This window comes from Cyprinodon tularosa, unplaced genomic scaffold (genome assembly GCF_016077235.1).
Source record: "Cyprinodon tularosa strain WSP-4 unplaced genomic scaffold, ASM1607723v1 ctg232, whole genome shotgun sequence".
NCBI classification, from domain to species: Eukaryota; Metazoa; Chordata; class Actinopteri; order Cyprinodontiformes; family Cyprinodontidae; genus Cyprinodon; species Cyprinodon tularosa.
In genome coordinates this window covers 293,196-320,097 of record NW_024038870.1, presented here as the reverse complement: position 1 = coordinate 320,097, position 26,902 = coordinate 293,196, and the positions used below count along the sequence as shown (strand labels likewise).

The 26,902-nt window shown below is 36.7% G+C and overlaps 1 protein-coding gene across 1 annotated transcript in view; it reads left to right on the top strand.

Moving 5' to 3' along the window:
* The window catches only part of tmtc3 (transmembrane O-mannosyltransferase targeting cadherins 3), a 56,919-nt gene that overhangs the window by 8,838 nt on the left and 21,179 nt on the right, over positions 1 to 26,902 (top strand). The window contains exons 4-7 of the mRNA XM_038286930.1: positions 3,132 to 3,231; positions 8,179 to 8,294; positions 10,291 to 10,463; positions 22,627 to 22,879. Of these exons, the coding sequence (XP_038142858.1) occupies positions 3,132 to 3,231; positions 8,179 to 8,294; positions 10,291 to 10,463; positions 22,627 to 22,879 (642 nt within the window). The remainder of the gene's footprint in view (positions 1 to 3,131; positions 3,232 to 8,178; positions 8,295 to 10,290; positions 10,464 to 22,626; positions 22,880 to 26,902) is intronic.

Here is a 26,902-nt window from a genome sequence, read left to right as displayed (position 1 = left end):
TTTAAACTTGCCTGCTTTTCTGCATGCTTCCCCAAGCATTTCTCAGCAAGACATGTGAATATCTACTGTCGCCTCATGCTCAGGAGGAATGCAACCTAAAGTCAATGACTGGATGCAATCAGCCAGTTCCTCTTATAAAACGTTTAACCAGTTAGATTTAATTGTCGCTGTTTAGTGCCTTGAGATGACATGTGTTGTGAATTGACTCCATAAAGGTAGAGTTAAATTGAATTTCCATTGAATTTATTTCTGTGATTCAAGTCTTAAAGTACACAACCTCCTTGCAATCACCCAAATCTTCAGCTCTTTGCACAGATTCCCTCTTTGTTGGAGTTAACAGTTTCAAGTTCTTTTTCTAGTAGGGCTCGTACAAAGTGTTACTTTTTTTTACTTAGCAGAGAAAAAAGCTGTTTTCCAAGACAACTGAACAAGGAATGATGTTTTCCTCAGCGCTGAAGCTTTTCTCCAGTCTCATGCGTTAATTTGTTTACTGCAAGCAGCAGAAGACTGTGTAATGTGTTTGATTTGCTTTGGGTGTCAGAACTCCAGGGAATGACTTAATCTGAACCTTAAGCTCTGATTAAGTTTACTGTCTTCACGTACAGCAATAAGACACCTAAAACATACAAGGTGCAGATAAGTATCGGCTGCTCAGCTAAAATAAACTTAAATTCTTTAAAAATGGAAAGCAAAAACCTGAAAGACAGAAGGAAAAAAACATCTTCTTTTCATATGGATCAGCTTATGATCCAGTAAGGTTTGCAGTTGTAATAATTAGGAGACACTTATATCAACCAAGTAATCGGTAAGAACTCGCATTACAAAGAAAGCCTACAGACCTTAAATGAAAAGTTTACAGTTGGGCTAAGTACACATTGACTGGCCTTAATAGATGTGACTAAGTATTTGACTCATGTGACTAAGTATTTGACTCATGAAACCATGATTGTTTTGTCTGCCAGTTTGACATGGAGCCCCTATGAATCAGGATTAGAGCCATGTTACCTTGTAGATAAAAGTGAAGCGAGGCTCAGGTATGTATTATGCCGTTGGGATGTTTGTTATCTTTCAATACTCTGTGTTCTCATCTGTTTTAGCATGCACCAGGGATCAAAAATGGTTTAAATGTAGAAAAGCACTTGGTAAAGGCATGCTATGGTATTTGGAAGAGGAAATGGATTTTGGTTTTAAGATCAAATAACAACAAACACCCATGAAGGCAAGAGAGATGGCCCGGGTCCCACTGAGCTACCGTTGGTTCATGGTATTGTATCCTAACCTAGATTGGCAGCAAGGGGAACAAATTGGGAAAATGTGACCAAGCCTAAAGAACCCTAACTTGACAACATGCTTGTTCTGATTGTATAATATGAGTCAATGGTACATTTTTAAACCCAGATTTGTGGCTCCCGGTTTCAGAAACTGACCGGAAAGCCCCAGGTCTAAACAAAGACCAGCTGAAGTGCTGCCGAATATCATCACCTGTTTTTTTTATTTTTTCCTTAAGATTTAAAAAAAATAACAGTGTTTGTGTTACCCTTAAGTCGCACAAAGATTTGATAATCATCTGCATAAAAGTGAAACTAGAAATCCTGCTTTTGAATTAATCCAAGTATAGCCAGTAAAAATTCACAAAATGTTATTGTTTATTGCTTCCCTGCATCTCATGCTGGCCTCACATCAACTATGCTGTGACTGTGGCAACAAAAGGCCACCCGCTTTCAGCGCAGCCGGGCGAGTTTAAAAAAAATGAATTTAGGTTCCTGTTCATTCTAGGAGATCTAGGGCTAAACTTGTTACCTGTGAGTATAAATAATCTTTTTTCTATCCTCCAACAGCCCCTCTGTTTCAATGTTTGTTTTGCTTTTTTGAGTTCATTTTTCAACTAAGTGTATGTTTGTGGATTGATTTTATTGTAAAATTCACTTGTACACACTTCTGTGTAGCGCCTCATTTCTCTTGTTTGGCTCTTGAAATTTGATCCAACGTCTGGAAAAACTGCAGCCGTACCATATTCGATGTGTCCACGGTGTCTGTATCCTGAAAGTTCGTTCATATAGAATACGTTTTTTATGCCCTGATCGATTACATTTTATCACTATGTAGAGGGCAGCTCAGGAGCACCAAGAGGCAAAGCTAACAATTCTAGCTTGGCAAAAGGCAATTTTTCGGTGAATACAGCGAAGCGAGAGCATTGCTGAACCTGCAGAGTCCACCATGAGAAATTTGTAGGAGTTGAAGAACCTGGGCTTTTGTGTATTTTCAATTTGTGAAAACTAGCCAGGGATTGGATGTGGCTTTAAGTTAAGATGTAGCAGCTCAGAGGAGACGAACCTTTTTCAATAAAAATGGAAGATAAAGCAAATAATGCTGCAAAATGAGGAAGTAGGGAATGTTTCTAAGAGGGAGAGTTTGTTGGTGGCTTAAAAAAAACTGCTTAATTCAGCCCAAGAAGGACGGATAAATCATTTGTCATTTATCATCCTCCCATAACTCCAGCAAACTCTAGCTCTGGTCACCCTCCATTTATCTGTTATTTTGGCACTCTCTACCTGATGGACTTCTCTGATCTATCTCTGCCCTCCTCCTATCCCCAGCTTTGGTTCCTTAGCTCCAGAGAAAGTTACAATCCAGTTTTAGTGCGCTCTTCGCCGGCTTTCTTGCTCTGATTTCCAGCTGTTGTCTGAGCTCCAGAGCATTATTTCAACTTACCTCAAGCTCCACAGAGGTCGGTCGTGATCTAACCATAGCACCTGGGACTCCCTGATCTAACAGTATTTATGGAGGATCTGCTGAATCCAGCAAAATCCCATTGCTTTGTACAGCTTTCCAAAGTAAATAAAGCACCGCAACTTGCTCTGTTAAATCTAGTTTGGAGATGTTGAGGTGAAAACGACTTCTAGCAGATTCCACAATGGAGTGGAGCCTTTTACTGACCGTGCAAAAAGCTGTTACTCACCAGGCGAAACATCAGAGCAAAAGCGCAAAATCTTTTTATAGGTTTCGTTCTTGATTAAAACTAAAATGTAGAACTTCCAGGTTGTCCTCTACATCTACAAAAAAGTGATTTCTAAACTCATATGCTTGTTTAATGGAGTAAACTAATGTCCTTTTTTTTCTGTTCTATTTAGGTCACTGGTGTAGTAGGTAGAGCTGAGCTACTTTCTTCAATTTTCCTGTTGGCTGCTTTCCTGGCATACACCAAATCAACCAGTGCAGACCGCTCCATTGGTAAGTCAAAGTACCACAAAGAACTTTTCATATTTCTGTTTTACAAGGATTTTTTCTCTGAACATGCATATTTGAGAACAAAACATTTCTCAGGTTCTAGGAGGACGTAATTTATTTAATATAATGGTTGGATTTTACATTGAAAATAAAATACTAGAGTTCCCCAGATAAAATGATCTACAGTGCTGTGGAAAACGTATTCGTTTACAGATTTCTTCATCTTAAATGTTTTTGATCATTGGTGTTAGTTTTAGGCCAAATATGACATGAATAACATCTTTCAAAACATTCTACTTTAGTCTTGTTTGAAAGAAAATAGTTTTTCTGAAAATCTTAAGAGTCATTAAAACCATATTGGGTAAATAATGATAATAAAATGATTTTATTTGTTTGGGAGAGTTTTTTTTTAAACTAAGGCTCTGTATTTGACAGCAGACGGAGAGGAAATAGCGTGTAAAGAGAGGAATAAAAAAAGAAACAAATTTCCTTGAGTCAGGATACGAACCTGGGACAGCTGCATTGGACGCTAAGGCCTCGGTGTATTGGTTATGTGACCCTGCGGCAATGCCTACCCAGGTAATACTAGGTAGAAGTGGTTTGTTCTTGGAACGCTACCACTGATGCTAAGCTTGCCCCGAGGAAACTAAGGCTAGGTTCACACTGGGTCTTGCTATGAAGAAGCGTCAAGAAAAACAACAAGCATGATGGACGATGACGCAGAGAGCAGTATTTATGTTTAACCATCTTGAAAAGATTGTGTTTTTGTGGTTGGGAAAGATGATTTGTTATCGCTAGATGATTGTGGGTAAATTGATAACGCTCTGTTGGATCTGAATGATTGAAACAGTTCTAGTCCAGTATGGTGAAGAGAGATCTTCTCCTTTTGGCTCACCTATTAATCTACCAGGCGGTCTACATTTATATCCTCACCTATTAGCAAAAACTCTGGGTCTTGGTCAGAAGAAAGCCGCTGAGTTGGCGACACTGTGCTCACCAGCCTCTGTGAGCTGTTGGCTGTCCAGCACAGGGTTCATGTTTTCAAAGTGCTTCCCTAATGTTTGTGTGCAAATTAGGAGGTAAATGTGGGTACTTCATTGTGCTGCATTAGGTGTCGCTGCCGGAAATCTGTAAGGAAACAGTGACGTCTCGTAACTGGTTCCCTAAGTATTTTTCCCATACAAATTTACGATTTTGGTTTTTGGAAATTCCTTCTCATTCTTATTATTTTAAATTATCTTATTTTGATCAAGCCTGACTTATATCAAGAGCAATTGCGAATAAAATGCTCCACTGTACAGCCGTGCTTCAGTCCTTTTTTTTTTTTTTCATTTGGACCACACTAAAAGTGCTGCAGCTGAGAAATTACAGTGAGTATTTCCAATGCCAACTCCAGCCTTTCCAGGGCTGATCAGCAGCCTGTCCAGTGCTGATCGCAAGCCTATCCATTGCTAGTGTTGAACCGATACCTATACCAGTATTGGTTAGGGCCTCAATACTACACTATAATGCAGGTATATGTATTGGTGAGTACTGACAAATAGGGCACCGATAACCATTTTGAGAGCCAAAAGTTTATTCAACTATCGTCACCCATTCCAGGTAGGCAATAAAAAGATCTACTGGATTCGCTTTGTATTAGTTTTTTTCCTGCTTCACAAAGGTAGGCAGCACATGACAAAGCCATGATGCAGTTCTTCATACACACACACATCCATTTCAAACAGATCAGGGCTCGATGTTAACCATTGCCCGATCGCCCGGGGCAAGTCGTTTTTATTGTCAGGAGAGTACAAATTTCATTGCATTTGCCCACCGAGCAAGTGCAATGATTGCAAAAAGAAAATTATTTATCTCTCAAAATTACTTTAAAATCACCTACAAAAATTATTTATCACTCAAAATTACTTTAAACTCACCGACATTCGCTGAAAACGACCCACAAGCGTAACCAGCGTCATTTTTGTTGTTTTGTACACATTCTCACGTGATTTGAAAAAGCCGCATGATTTTCCGCTAGATGGCGTGATTCAGCTCTTGGTGAGAGAAATCTGCAGAGCAGCAGCTGAATTATGAATTTAATCTATACTATAATACACGCTAGATTAAAAATGATCAGTCAGGAATTATGAAAATAATAGTAATAATTGTATGCGCACAGTGTAAATATTTCTATCATATGGCAGTCTTCTGTACAGTGGTCATACATTAAAATATTCATTAAATTTTTTTCTCTTAGACATTGGAGTGTTGCATTTAAATATTATAGAGCTAAACATGTTAAATTGGTTTTTTAAAGTTTTAGATTTTTAAAATTACAATTTATATTTTTCCAAGCACACAACAGTTTAAAGAAAAGTTTAGTTTGAAAAGAATGTGCAGGAAGGATTGCAAAGCATGTTAAGACGGTAATGTAGGCTTGAGTTTATTATCTGACGCATGCCTATACACACCAGGAACCTGTAAACTTACTGAATTACAAAAAAACATAAAAAAAAAAAAACATGTTCCATTGATATATATACAAAAATGAATATGTAAGGATCAAACATTCTACTGGGCAAGTAAAAATTGTTTCTGAAGAAATGTAAAAATCCTTAACGTCAACCCCTGCAGATGGTACCTGCCGATACTGTACAGCCAGGTTTCGGGTATCAGGGCCAAAAATGGCATCAGCATAACACAATCCAGTGCTGATAGCCAGCCTATCTAGTGCTGATTGCGGTGTTCCCAAAGCTAAGGCAGATAACTACTTTCTTTCTCCGTTGACAGCTACAAAGTCTCAATTCCCGGTGCTGACCACTCAGTTACTGATGCTAGCCTATCATTCATGTAGGGAATGGATATAGCCTACTGTGTTGAGGACATAGGCACCACTGGGTGCCAATATACTCCACATCATCAGGAGTTAGCTGAGGTGGCCTATTCTCTATTTCGGACGCCTCTTTCTGAAAGTGTTCCAGGCATGTTCCACGCAGCATAGCTGGTAGTTGCATCTGTCGCCAAAGATGTTTTTTTTCCTGCACACTAAGATGTATTAAATCTGGTAGACCTGCATAATTTGGCATGTACTCAGCCGTGTGATGCTCTACCACAGGTACAGCCTGACATGGCCAGGCATGCTAAACCAGTCTGCTCAGGTTACCTTATCTCATTCCTTTTACCAACCTACCTAATTTCCTGAACATAAGAAGACAAAATCAGAAAACCCTCATTTTACAAGTGGCTCAAGAAAGCCTGAGACTTTAGACACTAAAAACAAACATTTTATAATTATTAACACTTATAAATATTGTGTATCCTTTCAGGGTTTCCTCTAGGATGTTTTTTAATGTTGAGGCACACACGATGGTATTTAAGGACATTTTCACATGGTTTTGGTTTCATCTGTTTACCAGGAAAGGAAAAAAATAACAATTAAGTCTACAGAAAGAACCACCAGGGCTTACAGTACCTTCCATTCATCCTGGATGTGTACTGATGTAGAGTCAAAAATAGGTCCCCTAACATCTTTGACGACCCCACACATCCAAAAATGAAACTGTAAAGATAGTTTCATTCAGGTCACAACTAAAGAGCACCATTCCTATAACCCAGCTGTCACAGAACAGTTTCTTCCACACTGCTTTCTCTAGTATAGACAATCCTATCCAAAGGTGTTTTTTTTTTTTTATCATTATTATCTAGCCTTTATTTAACAATTTAGAAGACAATGAATTAAGACATCTTTCATAAGGATGACCTGGCTAAGAAAGGCAGGAGCACACATCATAATAGACAGGAGAGACGACAACAATAAAAAAACCATTGAAAAAATTTATGAAGATTTGTTTGCAGCCATCATCTTGTCGTTTGCTTTAAGAAAAAAGCACAATATGGCCACTTTAAAGGTTTTAAATGACTGTTAAGCCTTAGATACAAATGATCTACTGTGCTGTCTTTTACATTAACCTGTCTATCTTTGTTCATGTTCTTTGCAGCCATATCTAAAAGCTGTTCATTTTTTTTATCAGATAGCGCTGGTACACTGCAGGGTTCCATTTTTGGACATTATTAGTTTCTTATAATTGTGTCAGGGAAAATTTCACTGATGTTCATAAATGTTGCTGCCATGAAGACAACTGACTATATGTATCCCTTAGAAATAGGTTGGAGCTTTATGGTTATCACAGGGTATGATTCCCTGTTTCATCACTGCTTAGATTCTCATCTCAACTGGTCATCATTTTAAATCTGTAGGATCATAAATATTCATCTATAGCTAACTGACCTTTAGTTGTAACCACCTGACTTATTCATCAACCGTCACTTAAGACAGTTCTGCCAAAGTCATCACTTTAAGGGCTTAATATAATTCAGTGTTTGGTTAATATGCTCAGAACTTAGAAAAAAAACGTACTTTGGTAAACTACCCTGTCAACTTGGAACACTCTATGGAAGAAGCTGAAACTATCCCCACCGATTCCTCTGGGACAAATGAAATTTATTTTCATAGAAAAAGAGAAATTTTCCCATAACCTGCTCTTGTTTTGAGATCATGTTTTGTCAGCTTATTTCATTTGAGTAAAATGTTTCAATTGTTTGTAATCGTTGCTGTATTTGTAACCTTTTTGTTCTTGTTTTATCCAAACTGGTCTCTTTTGAAACTTATATTTCAGATTTTTCAAGACAAACTGTAAAGATAAAGCCTAAATAATAATGAAATTAAATAAAAATCAAATTCTGGTTATGAAAGGCTAAACAACCAGGGTCTTTTTTATGATGAAGACCTGTATGTGAACACTAACAATATATATCTAGAGCAGTTTGCTGCTATTTGACAGACATAAAATAATGTGGGTTAATGTTAAAACTATTTCACAACTTTGCTTATTTTAACTAAAAAAAACTCAAATGCCACAGTGAAGTCCTCTCATTGCCATAAATGTATTTATTTATGTTTTTTTTCAGTTTGGCCTCCAATTGCTCTGACTGTAGTTCTGGTGGCTTCAGCGACTCTGTGTAAGGAGCAGGGAATTACTGTGGTCGGTGTCTGTTGCGTCTATGAAGTTTTTGTTGCACAGGGGGTAAGTTTTCTTAAGCCTTCTTTCCTCATATTGGTTCCTCCAAAAAGACACAGCACTTATTTTATGCATATATAGCAATAAAGCTAGGTGTGGAAATGTGCAATAGAGAAAAAAATCAGTTAATATCACCTTTGAGTTTTTTAAAGCAGCAACTACAGCTTTTTACTGCAACGTTTACTATTTGCTTGTTTACACTGGGCCGATTTCCTGTACATACTCTCCTGTGAATTCTCGATCTCATGCGGCTGGTGGTCCATAGAAGGACCCTCAAAGCCAGGGGTATTGAACCCATTTTTATATCAGGCCACATAAGCATCATCTGGGTTTTAAAAAAGGCCAACTGGAGCTCCATAAATGAAACTTCTGGTTTTATATTTTCTTTTATAAAGAGCTGTTCTGGTTCTGTGAAAATAAAGTACCGGTAAAAGAAAAAATCATGACATCACCCATTGAGGTACTGCAACATGGCATGGCCCTTACCAAAATAATTATAAAACAACGCTTTGTTTTTTCTTTTACTTTTATATTTTTCACAATTCTAATATAGCTATTGATAATAGTAAGACACAGTCTTGTTAGTTTGGTTGGACGTTTAATTTCCTCTTTAAAGGTACACTATGCAACCGGTGTTGATTTACCAGCGAGGCTCCCCCCAGAGGGCGAAAGTAAAAGTGCACTGTCGTAAATATGCACAGCTGTTCTCCTGGTTTCTCCGTCAAGCCAGGCGCGGTTGTTTTGAGCTTAGCAGCGAATGACTAATGCTGCGTTCACACCGGGGGCAGCTGGCGCGACAGAAGCAGCGAGTTTACATGCAAAGTCAATGGTTGACGCACGTCAAGGCGCAGCAAAAGGTCCCGTCCCGCGGTGCATTTTATGCAGCAGGCGCAGCACGTCTGAGCAGCTGAAGCAGCGCGTCGGGTGCGTTTAACGCATGGAGAGAGACACAGCGCTGATGATCACTCCTCTTAAACAGTTTATTGACGCCTAAATTAACTTAAAATGCAGAAATCTGCCGGCAGAATATGCAGTTTGGATTATTTAGATGAAAAACACCTACCAGCTGCCGCGGTGAACCGCTGCTGATGAAGGGATCCATACTGTTGGCGCCCCGCTGGTATGTGGGGGTCTGAGCGGCTCCGACAGAAAAAATATTGAAGGCAGGATAATAATCTGAATGAACTGACTGCACTGATTACGTTTTCAGGTGTATTTTCTCACTTAACACATATTAAAACAACTTTATTCCCACTGATCACAGCAAATATAGCTGCAAGGCAGAGAAAGGATAGTGAAGCTCCGCCCAATGCGCCTCAGACACACAGAGCAGCAAAGCTGCTTCAGCCACGCGTCAGAACTAACTGGTACAAGCAGCAAAAAGGAAGCATTAGACGCGATTTTGCGTAGCATAACTGCACAACGATTGCCACTGTGCTAGCAACGAGAATGCTTTTATCTGGTGAGTGTAGCAGTTCTCGCCGTAAAGCAAGACTGACTCTCACGAGACTTCTGAGCCTGTGGGTGCGGGTCGGTGCTCCTGCAGTTGCAAGTGCAGTATTTCCCCCACAGACCACCAGGGCGGTCGAGAATACCTTTGTTCAACCTGAAATGACTCATTTAGTCATCCATAACGTTATGGAACACATTAATTAACTGAAAAATGTTGCATAGTGTGCCTTTAAGATCTCACATTGCTTATAACGATTGATAGAAGAGATGGCTTGAATTTGCTGCTCCTCTCTCTTGTCCTAGCTCCAGCTCTTTGTTGGTGCCTCCTTTTTAACTCAGCTGGTGTTTTTTGAAGTAATTGAAAAAAATTTCCGCTTTAAAGATGTTAATGAGGTGCCTCTGGGTGTTTAAAAGAAAGCTAACTTTTTATGGTTGCTACAATTACACACAGTTATGTCTAAACAGGGGTAACAAAGAGGAGAAAAAAATAACCTCTTTAAATTTGGAGATGAACTTGACCTCTCTTCGTCCTGTTATTTTTCCTTTCTAGTTTACACTGCCCATACTACTGGATACTTTGCGGCAAGTCCTGCAGGGTAAAGATGGTTTCCCTTATGCTGTCCTGCAAACTCTTCTGAAGCTCATCGTCCTCGTCATCAGCACCCTGCTCCTCGTTATTGTCAGGGTTCAAGTTATCCAGTCCCAGCTGCCTGTCTTCACCAGGTAGGCATGTTTTACAAGGAAATGCACAAATCAGGAACTGATAATATAATTACATTTAATGAAAATTAACTTTGAATAACTTTGAAAAGGAAACTTTCCTTTTTTTTCACTTCAGTAAGACTTTTAGGTGAGTTGTGTAACGTCAATAAATTCTAATGTGTTCTGTGGGTAATGCGCAGTTTGAGTAAGTATATTCAGACAATAAATGCCACTGTAATTAATATTAAGGCCACTGTTTGCATGTTTACGGATTTCAGGAACCTATAAACACATTATACTCGTGTGGGTCATCATTTAATTCAGACTGCATTATGATATTCAGATGGTCTGTGTCCATTTCATTGGGAGGTCCTGCTGCTTTTTCAGAGCATTCCTCTTAGTGGATGTGGCTAATGGTTCTGTATTTCGTTATTTTAATTTATTCATTTTTCCTTTCTCCCTTCCGCCCTTTTGCTATACCTGCTTGGTTTTAGTCAGGTTTAAATACAAGTATTATTCTTCATAGATCCCTGGTAGGTCCATATATCTAAGGTTTAATCTGTAGACACAGTTGAAAACAAAGTATTGTGAGATGTGAGTCTGCATCGGTGGCAGGGTGGCAGTAATGACGGGAATGACATCAACCACGAACACGTACAATTACCATATGCTTTGATCCTCTTGTGGTTAGAAGCACTCCCCTTCGATAATGGGAGAGGAAACTGACAACTAAACAAGCTCACATGCCTATAAATGTCAAAATAACAAATTTCACAGGGCAGACTTAAACAGACTGATTTTTTATGACATATGTAATGATACATGGACTCTAAAGCATACCATGTGCTTAAAGAATAAGCTACTTACAGCAGCGGTAACAAAGACAAACTACTTATATAACCTACAAACATTTTTTTAAACATAAAATAGTTTTACTTTTTAATTTTAAACTGATTCCTAATATCAAAAAAATAACTATATGTTATGCTTTTTGCCAGTTAATTTAAAATAAGGATTTTTTTTTTTCTATCATCCAAAGTTTGTTTATGTAGAAATATTAATTTATTAAAAGTTTTTTTTTTTAACCTAGATGTCACTGTAAAGTGCAGTACAAAATTGATTATTACAGTTATAAATGTTTGCCATTTTCCTTGTGAATAATAAGCAAAAAGGCACCTTTCAGATAAAACGAACCAGACAAATAAATTCCATATGTGTAAATATTTATGTTAAAAAGACACAAAAATCAACACACAGAAAAATTTTGATTAATCAGTCCAAAATTGACAATAGTTTAATCAGTGAATCACAATATGAAGGTGTAGGTACAGCCAAAATGTATTTGTTTTTTCTACAAAGAAAATGATAGTCTGTCTATTACACCTTGTTGTTGTTAATAATTGATACCAACTTAAATTGAAAATGTCAAAACCTTCAGCCAGAACGGATCAAGTTTTGAGGTGTGACCTCCTACCTAACTTCCTTAAAGGACCTTCTTGTGTTAAAATAGTTAACTGATAATTTGGCTCCGTATCAAGTCTTTTTTTAAATATATGGATGAAATCAACTAAAATCCTGCATTAGTTGAATGAAAATATGCTTAAAGTAACCTGATATGTTTTATGTCGAGGGGCCTTCCAGCTGGCTAGAAGCTGATGAGCAGTACTATTCTGCTCTAACCCTGCTCACTGTGGCATTCTTCTGTTTCTCATTTAAAGTATTACAAACTGCACAAGAGGTATAATGGAAAATTTTAGACATAAAACCCTAATTAGTCAAAATCTTGGCACACACTTCTGCCAGCAGATGGTCATGTTTAGATCCAACAAACAAACTGCAGAAACTTTGGATTTATAAGATATCAACAGTGTGTTATTTCAGAAAATACATCTACATATACTCGCTTTTTAAATTGTTTAATAGTCCTCCGCTAGTAGCCTTCAGGGCAGGCTGCCCTGCTTGTTTCAACTGTGTACGTGCGCCAAAACACCTGATTCAACAGCTTATCAAGTTTTTACAGAACGAGGGAAACTTGTAAAGGCTGCGCAGCATTGGGCCCTGGGGATTAGGATTGTGTCATGCCTTAGCGCAATACAAGATTTTTACTTGAGGGAGAATTATGTACACCTCATGTTGACTCGTTAATAAAATAAAACACAATGTTGAAAAGTTGTCAAAGTAGACCATGCTTGAGGTAGCTGGAAGACACCTTATTAATGCAATTATTCTCTGCTTTATGTGACTTGTGTTTTCCTCCAAGACTTTTTTCTTGGATCTGCATACAGTCAGATGGTTTATGCCTCTATTAAAAGAAGCACCTCTCAAAACCTTCACAATAAATGCCTTATCTATGAAAAAATGCAATGCGTGTTTACAATGGTGGCTGCAGTTTGACCTGGAAAGATGTAATTTCCTGCAGATGACATAAAGGTAGTAGGAGTAAGAAGAAATTATTACGGCTGCTACTGCTTTATTGATGCTGAAATTGAACTGATTCGTAGAAAGAATCTTGATTTATTTTGATCTTTCACTGATACATATATTAGCTGTAGTGCAGTTTGTCCAAATGGTGTTTTTATTTTGAAATTATAGGTAAATAGTTATAAAAAAAAAAAAAAAACATTTCCAGATGTAGTCAGCTGCATGTGTTTAGGGCAAAGTTTGTCTGATGTAGGATTGTCAAAAGTATCGATACTCAAAAAAGTATCGATACAGTGCCACCACCAGTGGCACCTAAGCAGTCATTCATCTAAAGTGCAGAATCGAGGACAATGCACTTTCAGAACACTGTGTGATTGAATAATTCTGTGCACTTTTCAGTTTCAGAGGTGTAGCTGCTGAGAATAATTTTTATTTCTTAACCGGTTTGGCTAGCGTCATTGTTATGTGTGCAAAGCAAAGCCAAGTAGGAACACTTAATTTTAATTTTAGAAGTTTTTTATCAAGCTTGCTTAATATTGTGCACAGCATACAACCTCAAAATATTGTTCTTATTGTTTATTGTATTTATTTATTGTATTTTATTTATTAATGAAAATATTTCTGTAGAATTTTGGAGTCTTTGTTTTTATCCTTGTGGCATCGAAAATGGTATCGAGTATCAAATATTTTCCTTGGTATCGAGTCGAAAAGTTTAGTATCGTGACAACCCTAGTCTGATGTCACCCCTTTCTAAAGTGTTTGGGCCTAGTTATTTTTTTTTTTTATTTCTTAAAGAGCTATACTTGTTTTCAGCTATACGTATTATAAATGCACGTAAATGTTAACTAGACTCATTAAAATATTCTAGTTTAGGTCATTTGTGTTCCTGACTTTGGAAGTCTGATATGACAAGACGATACATCACCCTTTCCTCTCGCTGTTTTGGTGGGGAAAACATAGATCTATATACTTTCCCTTTATAAAAACAAAAAATATTAAACTTTAATGATTCCACAGCCTTTTGCTCCCTGTAGAGGAAGCAACACGTGCCTGATAGACAATCCAGAGTTGTTTTTTTTGTTTGTTTGTTTTCCTGTTGGCTCATTATTTAAACCAGAAAGGCCTAGAAGGGCGTTGTTTGGGGATAGCGCAATTTATTCGTCCTTAGAAGTGTAAACAAAGAAATCGACTTACGATTAACTGTTACTAAATGGTTTATTCGATCAAAATCTTTCCTATCTGATTATTTGATAACATCCACTTCAAAGGATTCTTTCTGTGTTGTAGTGTTGCTGTTGTCCACTAGAGGGTGCTGACCTTCATTTTTAAGTGGCGCCACTAGTTTGCAAGAGAAGTAATGCCAGAGAGAAGTAATGCTAGAGCAGAAACAGGAATTGATCCAGAGTCCGGTCTGGGATTATTAACTGTCTTTATCAGAGACAAAGGAGACGAAGATGCAGAATTAACTTTATGTGGTTCTGTTTGTAAATATAAACACTGGATAAACTCCCTATTTTATCTCCTAAATAGCGGCTATTTACATACTGCGGATCGTTACAACTTCTCTGAACTCGAAAGAATGTAATGATAGAAAAGTAGATTATGACAAATGTCTTACATGATTGAAAAAGACAGGCTGGCAATGAGCAGGGTAGCTTTTGTATGTTAATGTACTGCTTAGGGTTAATTTCCAGCCAAGAGACACTACTCACAGTACAAAGTGTCTTCCAGCACTGAATGTTGGATTACAGTCATGGCCAAAAGTTTTGAGAATGATTCAAATGTTAATATTTACAAAGTCTACTGCTTCAGTTTTTAACAGCAATTTGCATATACTCCAGAATGTTATAAGGAGTGATTAGCGTAACAGCAATTAATTGCAAAGTCAATATTTGCCTAAAAAAAGAAACTTTATCCCCCAAAACACATTTCAACGTCATTGCAGCCCTGCCTTAAAAGGACCAGCCTACATCGTTTCAGTGATTGCTCCATTAACACAGGTGTGGGTGTTGATGACAGGGCTGGAGATTAATCTGTCATGATTAAGTTAGAATGACATCACTGGAAACTTTAAAAAGAGGCTGGTGCTTGGCATCATTGTTTCTCTGCTGTTATCTCTAAAGTAACCCGTGCAGTCATCATTGCACTGCACAAAAATGGCCTAACAGGAAAGAGAATCGCAGCTGGAAAGATTGCACCTCAGTCAACAATCTATCGCATCATCAAGAACTTCAAGGAGAGAGGTTCCATTGTTGCCAAAAATGCTCCAGGGCGCCCAAGAAAGACCAGCAAGCTCCAGGACCATCTCTTAAGTGTTTCAGCTGCGGGATCGGACCAGCAGTGCAGAGCTTGCTCAGGAATGGCAGCAGGCAGGTGCGAGTGCATCGGCACAAACTGTGAGGCGGAGACTCTTGGAGAAAGGCCTGGTCTCAAGGAGTGCAGCATGGAAGCCACTCCTCTCCAGGAAAAACATCAGGGACAGACTGATATTCTGCAAAAGGAACAGGGAGTGGACTGCTGAGGACTGGGGAAAAGTCATTTTCTCTGATGAATCCCCTTTCCGATTGTTTGGGAGATCTGGAAAACAGCTTGTTCAGAGAAGACGAGGTGAGCACTACCACCAGTCTTGTCTCATGCCAACCATAAAGCATCCTGAAACTATTCATGTGTGGGGTTGCTTCTCAGCCAAGGGAGTCGCCTCTCTCACAGTCTTGTCTAAAAACACAGCCATAAATAAAGAATGGTACCAGAATGTCCTCCGAGAGCAACTTCTCCCAACCGTCCAAGAGCAGTTTGGTGATGAACAATGCCTTTTCCAGCATGATGGATCACCTTGCCATAAAGCAAAGGTGATATCTAACTGGCTCAGGGAACAAAACATAGAGATTTTGGGTCCATGGCCTGGAAACTTCCCTGATCTTAATCCCATTGAAAACTTGTGGTCAATCATCAGGAGACGGGTGGACACACGAAAACCTAGGAATTCTGACAAAATGCAAGCATTGATTGTGCAAGAATGGACTGCTATCAGTCAGGATTTGGTCCAGAAGTTGATTGAGAGCATGCCAGGGAGAATTACAGAGGTCCTGAAGAAGAGGGGTCAACACTGCAAATATTGACTTGCTGCATTAACTTATTCTGTCATTAAAAGCTTTTCTTCCTCATAATTTGATTGCAATTGTATTTCTGTATGTGATGACAACATCTGACATACACACATGAAAACCAGAGGGAAGCAGATCATGTGAAAATATAATATTTTTGTCATTTTCAATACTTTTGGCCATGACTGTACTCCAAAAACAGAGAGCTATATCACCGTTAGCATCCGCTACAGTGAAACAAAGTAGTAATTAGTCTGACAGTATGTTTGAGCAAAATCCCATGTCTCTTAATGACAGCTTTACATCTCTGTTCATTGGAAATTATAAATTCATTCTGTTTTTATTCAATAACCTAATAGGTTCAGTCTTGTTAAAGCACAGGCATTGGTTTAATATTGTCTAAGATTTTGTTGTTGCTTAGTCAGTGTTTATTACCGATGACACACAGAATTTATAAAATATAATACTGTACCTTTTTAAGGTGCAGCATATTGTGCAAAAAAGGTTAATCCCTTTATGTTATTGAAAGATCCTTATATAAAAGAAAGTTCAGATGTTAAAGAAAATGGCCGTTCATCAATTAATTGTTTGTTGATTGAAAAGATCAATGAACTTAAGATTAATCCATTACTCAATCCATTACTTTTATTTTCTTTAGGTTCATTCTGATTTTTAAAATGCTGGATATTTTCATTTCTTTCAGTATACAGTTTGTTTTGAACGAAGATGTATGAACATTTCTTTAAGGATTGGCTACTTGTTTTGTCTTTTCACTGTGAGTTTAAGAACAAAAACAACTCGCTTAGTGCTCTGAGGTAACTTCAGAGTGAGAAATGATAATCGGTGTACAAACAGAGATATGTGCAAACTGCTTTACGGTGAAGATTGGAGGACGCCTCAAATGGGCCAGTCTGTCACCTGATCTAAGCTGGATTTAGTTTCCTTGAATCCTGCTGCAGACCGCAGTAAATAAAGCAAAACTCCTAATCAAGCATCAGCTTCTGGTGGCTTCAGTAGAGGTCTGGCAGAGTATCATGCAAGAATACGTAAAACATCAGCTGATGTTTATAAGTCTTAGTCCCTACTGACTGTTTTCACAAAACAGCACAGAGCCGTTACTGTTTCAGGCATAAATTTTTCCTTTAATTCATTTCAAACTGAATCTGCAAAAGCTCCAACTCCTATATGATGAATGTGTAATTAGGTGAGTATCTGAAAAAAACACAATTTTTTTTTTAGAAATGAATAAGAAGGACAAGTTATAAATAAAAATCTCCACTCTGTCAAAAACACTGAGGGTAAATGTTGTGTTCCTCTGGCTGAAGTATTTATTGATGGCTATCTATTTTAAAATTGTCTGCACAGCATTCGACCTAATGAGATTTAAGCGTAAAGATAACATTCCAGACAATTAGTGTAGATAGACTAATCCTCCATCTGTAATCCTAATGATGACTCCAGATTGTCTGCTAGAAATTCTGCTGCAGAGCCATAACAATTTATCCAGCACACACCGCTTGTTGTCTCTTTAGCAGTGATCCGGGTTTACAGCAACGGTTCTGTAAAAAAGATTTGGACTGTGAACCACATCCAGATGCAGGTTTGGGATACGTTACTGGGACAACAAAAAGATTTTAATCAAGTGTGAATGTTGATGTATCGCAGTCGGCTCTTTAAGACAAAACAGATCCATCATGAACACAAAATAAAAATCGACTCTAAGCTTTCGGACAGATATCTCTGAAATATCTGTCTTATGTCGATGATGTCTAGAAATTGTTTATGAGCATTGGCTATTTCTTTGTGATTTGCTTCCAAAATTTCTGCTTTCATTTTAGACGTACTTTCAGCAGGTCTTTAAAGAGAATTATAAGCCCAGCTGCTTTCCTCCTCTTTTCACCTTGTTCTGCCCTGAAAGGCGTCCGGATGATACCATAACTTTACATATTTCTTTACCAGCAGCTTACTCTGTTTTCTTATTACATTATTGCCCCTTGTTGGCTAATTATATATTATTTATTTTGTACACTTTGTACAATTTTTCTTTGTTGGTATATAAACCCATTTGGGTTTATTTACCAAGACTGAGTGGCTGGGGATGCAATAATGTGTATAAGTAAATAACGAGAAATATGGAAGAGGCAAAGAAGCCAAGCGGTTTATCCACATTCATTTGAGCTGCAAAAAGTAAAGTCCAGGATGAAGTGCATAAACATTTTAGATGTTAAGAGGGATAAGACACGAGTTGTGCTCAGAATACAATTTGAATGTACAGTGGAGAGGAAAAACTCAATCGCTTTAGAACAGGGGTGGGCAATTCAAGTTCGTGAGGCCCGATATCCTGCAACTTTTAGATGTGTCTTTGGTTCAAGATGATTGAGAGAACTCTGGAGGAACTGATTGCATAAAGAGGAGGTAGGTTAGCCTTTTGATTCAGGTCTGTTGGACCAAGGGTGACTCTAAAAGTTGTAGGATACCGTCCTACAGGAACTGGAATTGCCAACGCCAGTTCTAAAGCGATGGGAGTTTTTCCTCTCCACTGTCATTGCATACATGCACAGTGTGAGGTATTGTCGTAGAGTTGACAAAATGCAAGCGAATGTCTGCTGTCCCCACATACTGATCCTGAAGGAGCAAATCCTGCAACCCAATGACTGGATGCAATCAGCTGGTGTCCTTTATATAAACTTTTTATCAATCTACTTAATAATCTGGTTGAGTTGTCTCTGTAAAGTTCTTGGAGATTACATATGTTGGCAGTATATAAAAAAAAAACTGAATTGAATAAAAGTTTGTGAATCATACCTGTAAGTTTGTTGAATTTGTGATCTGATTGTTGCAAAGTCGTAACTATATAACTTGTTTTCATAAGTTCTAGATTTGTACTCTTATAGATGAAGATCAGATCTCACATGTATCTATGAGCAGACAATAAAGCTTGGTTTATGCTTGACACATCTCCGAGGTCCGTCTGGCCACTCAGAGGTCAAGGCATACGTTTTTATTGAAGGGTATCTTACTCCATAAAATAGAGCTGAAAAGCATTCCAGTTTAGTCATCATCAATATTCTTTCTGCATCTATTCTGAAAACTCTCTTCAACTGTAAAAAAAAATAAATAATAAAAGTAATGTCTTTGATGTATTGGTAATAAATAAATGCATCAAGAGGACACAATAAATATGAGAAAATTAGCAAACGTTGGTAAATGTTTTATTTTAGTTGTTTAGGCTAAATGCAGCGTGGCTAATTATATACGTCATGGGTGTCCTCCCTTATTTGTTAATGGGTGGTGATCTGCATGTTTAAAATGTGACCCTGATCCTAATTGGCTGATTAAAATAACTGAATTACCTTCTTATCAATGTCTGCTGAGGCCTGGTAACAAGTTTTCAATTTAACTCAGGTATGTTGAAGCCCTTAAGTATTCATGATAGACGTCACTGATGGAGCTTGTGTGAAAATGTGCCTCTATTGGTATCAGACTGATGGTGATAAGGAGTCTCTAGGTAGTAAAGTTATATGTTGATACAACAGGAACCATTTAAGTCTGAATGACCCGTGGATAAGTGCTGAGTACTTTAACAAACTGTAAGCATTTGCTTTGTAAAAAGGAGTAAAAAAAACAGCTAAAAGTTCAAAGAAAGACATTTATTGACTTTTAGAGATACTGAAGAACTTGTCCATTATGTTGACCACTAAGAATACAGTCTGATTGTTTGCAATAAAAAAGTAAAACAAAGAATAAAAAAGCAAGACTTCTACACAGGATTTTAATGACAGGAATGGGATCCGTGCAGAACTTTTACAAGGTGCTGCCCATGAGCCAGAGAATTGATGGTAATGGTTTTACAGTTTAGGGCTTTTCGTGTGATACGCTGCCTCTTCTTTAAATTTCACAACAAGGCTTTTAAAAGCATAATTGATCTGAATGATTGTCACTCTCATTTCCATCAGCCAATAAAACCATCACACAAGTTATTGTCCAGCATATCTGTTGGTGTTTAACCATCTCTTAACTACTCACTGAGAATCAACATAGCACATTTTATTTCAGTTCTCACCAGTTTGGAGGGTTTTGTTTTTTTTGTTTTTTCTCTAAAACACAGCAAGATCTTATCTCTGTTAGAATTTTGTTTGGATTAGGGTTGTTATGGGGAAGTTTTTGGACTTATTAGGACAGAAGACAGATAGATGGTGTTAAGATTCAATGGAAAAATGTAAACAGTAAGATGCCTCTTTTTTCTGTAAACATTCTCACAGGCAAATTTGTTCATTTTTGCCCTCAGGTCTGATGTTTGAAAAATAAAAGGAATAGAATATAAGCCTTTTTATTGTTAATTTGATCATTGTCTGTACTTTCAGTTTAAAGAGAGCTTAAAAAAAAGCAAAATTAATATTTTTGAAGCATTTGAGTTAATATTTACTCTTAATTCTTAATGTATTTACTCTCCAATTAAAAGGCTGTTTGCATAGGACTTTTATCTCAAGCAAATTCAGCACGACAGCAGATTGTTGATCTTTAAAGAAGTTCCCAAAAAGTCCTAAATTCCAACACTCCCTTTTGTGTATATAAGTTTTTCCTTATATCAACATCAAAGTGTAAGGGTCTAAAATCAAAAACTGATTAAACAAATTTGGCTCTATCAAAGCCATGTGTGGAAAAAGATATACTCTTCCAAAAACAACACCAGATAGAACAACAGTTTGATTTCACATTGAACCAAGGGAGCCGTGCTGGGCTCCAGGAGCTCTTTCACATTATACTGCGGTGGCTCTCATTTTCTCTCTTTTATATTAATGCATTTCAAAGAAGCAAGGAAATAATTTGGATTCCAAAGTATTATAAAGATCACCTCTGAGGGTCCGGGTTAAACTTAGTACAAGCCAAAGCTTTAAACCATTGGGCAGATTAGCTTAGCCTTAAAGCACAGAGTGGCTACTAGGTGAGGAAAACAGTCGCACCACTGTTATCAATTCAACATCATAAGATTAGCGCTACTAAAGCTGTTAGATCTAAAGTACTTGGAGTGTGCTGTATAGAAACATTCCTATGTAGCAGCTGTCTATCAATAGGAGTTATCTGGTTTGGTCAGATGCTTCAGTTGTGATATTGAATCCGTGACCAAACAAGTCTAACTCAAATTACCTAAATAGTAATTAGAACTGACCTAAGTGGAAATTAGGTGTTGTACAAAACAGTCAGGAAATCTTCCTGTTCTTCTCCTTTTTACTTTTCGTTTTACTTCTTTTTTTTCTTCAGAAAATTTTTAAAAACAACACCAGTGGAGGATTAAATACAAGCCTCCATTATTACAAAAACTAAAGAACAGACTGGTGATCTCCAATGGAGGATTTTACACGGTGGCATGGCTACAAACTTGTTTATCAGTCATTAATTGGGGTTTTTTGAACCAGTGTCCGTTCTGTGGTCTGTCTGAAAAAGTTTTTTACATTTTTAATCGCTTGCATAAGGTCGAAGATCCTTTTCAGGCTTTATTTTGTGTTTTAAATTTTTCACACAGATTTTATAAACTTTTTATTCATTCATACCAAAACTAAACAAACAAGCAAAAGGCACAACTTACAATTTTTTTTAATCAGCAAGGCACAAATGACCATTTACTCATCTTGCATTGACAAACTACAGTAAGAAGCTTACCTTGATGCTGTAGCTCTGTGAAAGTGGTATGTCAAGGTCAGAATTAGGCTGGAGCTTCTCTTCAGAGCCACTTGGAACATAAAGGATTTTATCCAGTAGTGTGGTTTTAACAAGATTTGATGTGCCAGACAAAGAAGTGCTCCTTATTTAACCTTTTGTTTTTTACTTAACAATGACACTTGTTTTATTTTATGTTATTGTTTTCCTATTTACCTTTTTTAAATACAGTTTTCTTAAAAGTCAAAAAAGTCTAATAATATACAAATAAATTGAATATGTTAAAATTTTCTCTTAATATTTATCTTAATGTATCAAACTATGCCACAGAATAATTAAACTGATGTTTTATTTCAGTTAATTTTTAAGTCAGTTTCAAGAAATTGTCACACACAGGTTGAAAAAGATTAGTTTGAATTAGTGAAGGGGTGTGTTGACCAAGATGTAAGAAGGGGATAGTAGCAGAGGGAGGAAAAGGCGTCTTTATGTCTTCCAGCAGCAGAAGGCTATAGCAGCATAACTACAGCCTAAACCACTCTATCTATGATCTTTTTTAAAGAGGAAAGTTAAACCTACTTCTTGGTAGCCAAGGACTATCTTAGAAATGTATAGAAAAGTAAGATCTTGGATATATAATGTAGTTTGGTTATTGAGGGCTTTATATGTGAAAATGTGAACTTCAAACTCCATTCTGGAATAAACAGTGAGCCAGTTGAGAGAAGCTTTACCCATGTTGAAGCAACTCAATTATAATTTAGTAATCTAGTGCCCTTTAAACATGTTTTGGGGCATTCAGTATCTTGTAACAAATATATATCAAGATTGCCTGAATTCATGGTAGTTGAATGACTTGCTAACCTATTTTGCAAACTAATCCGTTCTTTTTGATGTGCGTATTGCATAGTATTATTCTGCTTTACTATAATATATAAATGTATTTTTCTACTCTGACCTCTGCAGTAGTAACTAACTGAATGTCTTATGTGACTTTTTTTTAATAGATTTGATAACCCAGCAGCTGTGAGTCCCACTCCAACCAGGCAGCTGACTTTCAACTACCTGCTCCCAGTAAATGCATGGCTGTTACTGAATCCCTCAGAGCTGTGTTGCGACTGGACCATGGGTACCATTCCTCTGGTGGAGTCCCTTTTAGACCTCCGTAACATGGCCACTGTGATGTTCTACACGCTTCTGTGCCTGCTTGCCCACTACAGCCTGCGCTACAGTCACAGCTCAGCCAAGACTGTGATTATGGTGAGTGGAGGTTTGGTCACCTAATTAACATTTTTATTCAAATGTTTTAAACTCTGTAATTGTTTCTTCTCCACAAGAATGCAAACCCAAAGCTACTGTCATAATAATTTATGTCATCCCACATTTGAACCGAGAAATGCTTTTATGTGGGTTCTTAATATGTTTTACTTGCTGGAAGAGAAAGTAAAGGCGACAAAAGTCAGTCCCTACAGTTTTAAATCTTTCTTGGATTCAGTCCTACAATTCATTTAGGAACTAATGTAATTTATTTCTCTCATCGCTTTCTCAACTTTTTCTTATCACATATCTCATATTAAACCTGAATATATTGGGTCAAATATGCCCCCTTTATTTCTTTTCCTTTTTTAGTAACGCCTTTCACACAGAGCTAGTTTTGTGCAGAGTAATTGCAGTAGGTTAAAAAAGCTTATTTATTTCATTGCCATTCATGCACAATTTGTAGCGAAAATGTCACTCTTTGTTTGGGCAAAAAATTAAGACATTTCGTCCTTCTCCTAACCCAACGTTACTTCCTCATGTATCCTTATGACTTAAACATATTTATTTGTATTAATTAATTACAGAACAAATAGATGTAAAAATCAGGTAATCTATGATGAATTGAGAAATTGGTACAAGATGAGAGGAAAATTGTTTCTAAGTCAATCTGGTTTTTAAAAAAGTTTCTTTGTTTTTACTGTACTTTTTGTTGGTCAGTTACACAGTATTCTGACTTTTTCCTTGAAAAGAGTCATGTATTACCACTTTTTCCATTCAACAGGTATTTACAAATGCCTTTAGAAAAAAAAATGTTTATAGAGCAAACAAGTAACAAGATTGATTAGATTTGTAATAAAATTCCAGCAATAAATTCTTCTGCTTCTTTCCACAAATTTTCTGCTCAGTCAAGCGTTAACTGCAGCTATTCCATTTTAGTCATGATTGAACTCTAATGCAGAGAAAGTCCCTCGGGATCTTAAGACATTAATCTAGATCTGAAGCCTGTTGGGAAAACTATAGAATGGCCTGGAAGAAATTTGTGTTGCAAAGTGTTAAAAAAACATGAGATATAGGATAATGTTGGTTAATGAGTTATGAGTTATGGTGACTAAAAATCATTTAAATATGCTTTGGGTTAAAACATAGACCTTTAAGTGTTTTAAAAAATTGTAAAAAACAAAAAAAACAACCAATTATCTCCATTTCAGATAGGTTGATGGGAAAAGTAACTTCTGGAACACATTGACATTTTTTCAAATATGAAAAATCTTTTCTAGTTTCCAATTAATTACACCTCAGCAATTCTTTACTTTCTAGATTAATTCTGGGGTTAAGGGTCTTGCTCAGGGACCCCGGGCAATTGTCTAAGTTAAGCCTTTGCGATAATTATGATAGGTTTGAGATAAATGCTGAAGCGTATATGGTGAGACAAAATTAAACTTGAAATTCATGTGTGTCAATGTCTCGTGCAAAAACAAGTATAGCATTAATTATGTAGATATTTTATTTATATTGAGTCAAATATTAGATTAAATATGACATTACTTTATAAAATGTACAGTTAACTTATTCAATGTCCATTTAAATTATAAATGGTACATTTAAAATTATGAATTAAATTAAATTTTACACATGAAAGTATTTAAGAAATGACTGCAATTGCTTAACTATATTAATATATAAATATAGAGTGCAATACTGTGATGTTTTTAGGGGGTCATCATTCTTTGGTAATTTTAGATATCATGGGCTAAAAAGTTGAATCCCTGCCATAGATTAGCATCGTCAGCATGTGGTTTCAATCCCATCTAGGCATCTGAGCTGCTTGTTTGTGCAGCATGTTGGGAGGTTGAACCTTACAGTTCTCAGTGGTAAAAATGATTGCCTATTTTAACATACGGACAAACTACTTGTTCTTTCCTGCTGGTTCTGCCTACCCAACAGTTTGGGGTTTTGAGACACCAAAGAGGTCGATGTCTTATTTAGTACTTGAACCCTTTAAGTTATTTTTCTCAGCCCTTTTACTGGCATGGCTGTATTATACTTAAGCTCTTTGGTCTGATCTCTGTAATCCTCTCAATTAAACATTTAAAGGATCTGTTGCGTTTTTACGCCACATGCTGGGTCCTAGTTTCCAACAGCCACGTCCACAGCTTAAAAGATGTAGAAGATAATTGTGCTTTTGTTCCCTATTAAATTTCCCTGCTTTACTTTACCAACCATGGATTAAAGCTGCCATAATTTGCCAAATCTTCATTTTATTGCCCAAGTTCTCTGGAGAAGTTTTGGTTTAATTTGTTTTGGACACTTCAAAGACTTTGCATCAGAATGAGAGATGAAAATAAAAAGGGTTAAGAAGAAGCAAAGCTTTTTTTTGCCAACAATAAACTTTTTCATTTGACTGTAAAACATGGGTGGCAATGTTCAATGTGGGATATTGGGGGGGGGGGAATTAGCATTTATTGTGCAACAGCCTCTCATAGCTGAAGGCTTTAATTTTACAAAAGAGCAACACAAACCATCACTGAATAAATGCAGTAATGCCTTGTGCAGTGTTTTCTCTGGTTTGCTAGTTTTATTTTGGAGTTTGTTGTGCAACACTTTCATAACGTGCTCAACCTATTTTCATGGTTGCCAGCTGTTTCACAGAGAGCATAAGACATTACTTAAAAATGATTTCAGAAATTCTTCTGTGTTTAATGTCTTTAGTGGGAGAACGCTGTTTGCCTTGTAAAATATCTCAATGTTACTCAGATAAACGACATCTGATCATTTAGGTGAAGTAAAATTTTTAAAAAATGGAAAAATCCTACATGCACTTATATGAATCTCTGATCATCTCTTCTGATCTTCCTATTAACTATTTGAGAAACAATATATTGAGATAATTCAATTTTTATTCAATTGGAAAAATGTTTTTGAAAGTGAATTGACCAGTAGAGTGCAAAGCCTCTAATATTTTCATACATTCTCCTGATAGTTTGTTTGAATGTATTTCAGCAAGCGGCTAAAATAAATAATCTTAGAATTCTGACTGGTTATTGAACCGATTTTATAGATTTGATTTATTTTTTAATTGTTGGGATTAATGACATCTTCCAAAAGTTGTAATGCTCAAATAGGCATCCTGATAGCATTTTAATGGTCCCTTCGAAGCTGAAATAGAACCCCAGCATTGGGCACCATAAGCCGATCTCAACAGATGTGGTGCCACCTCATGGAGTTTAGGGGTGGATAGTAGATAGTTACATCCACATGAGTGAAATTTACGATAAAAAAGTTAATTTAGGAGTAATGTTACTTCACTGTACATTTTATTTAAGTAATAATCTTATATGGGTATTGCTAATATTACTTGAGTAAAATTTCTGGTTATTCCACTCATTAACTAGTAACTTAAGCTAATCAGACAACAGGTAAAAATACAGTAAAATGTAGATATTGTCTCTGGAAGTTCTTTATCTTTTCCTAGAACATATTCATTATCTACTGTAAATTATTTGATGAGATTATTTTGAAAACAATAAGTGTTTCGTCTGCATGAATTTATTTTTGTTATATATTATAGTATTTATTTATTTTATAGAATAATCTGATTTTGCACATATCTATGAAGAGAATTTTGTTTGATTATTCTTGCATGCAAAGAACAGGTTTTGTAAATTGCAGTATAATAAAATACAATCCAGAAAATGAACTTAAAATAAAAAGTTTTGAGAGTAATTTTGCTATCTTTTTATACTTATTGTTTTTTGTTTGTTTTTTTTAAGTTGGCATTTTTTTAGATTGAGTTTTATGAATTGCAAGAATTTCTATTTGCAACTTATTAAATTACATTCTATCCACTTAACTGGGGCGGGCTTTCTCCTGGAGTGAGGAACGAAGATGCATTTCTATTGGTCTGCTCGACGTTGGCAACAATATTTGGATTGAGGTGAAAAGGACTGGAAAAGAATTTAAATTTGACAACTTAAAATGTACCACAAAAAATAGTATAAAGATAGCTGAAAAAAATATATAAAT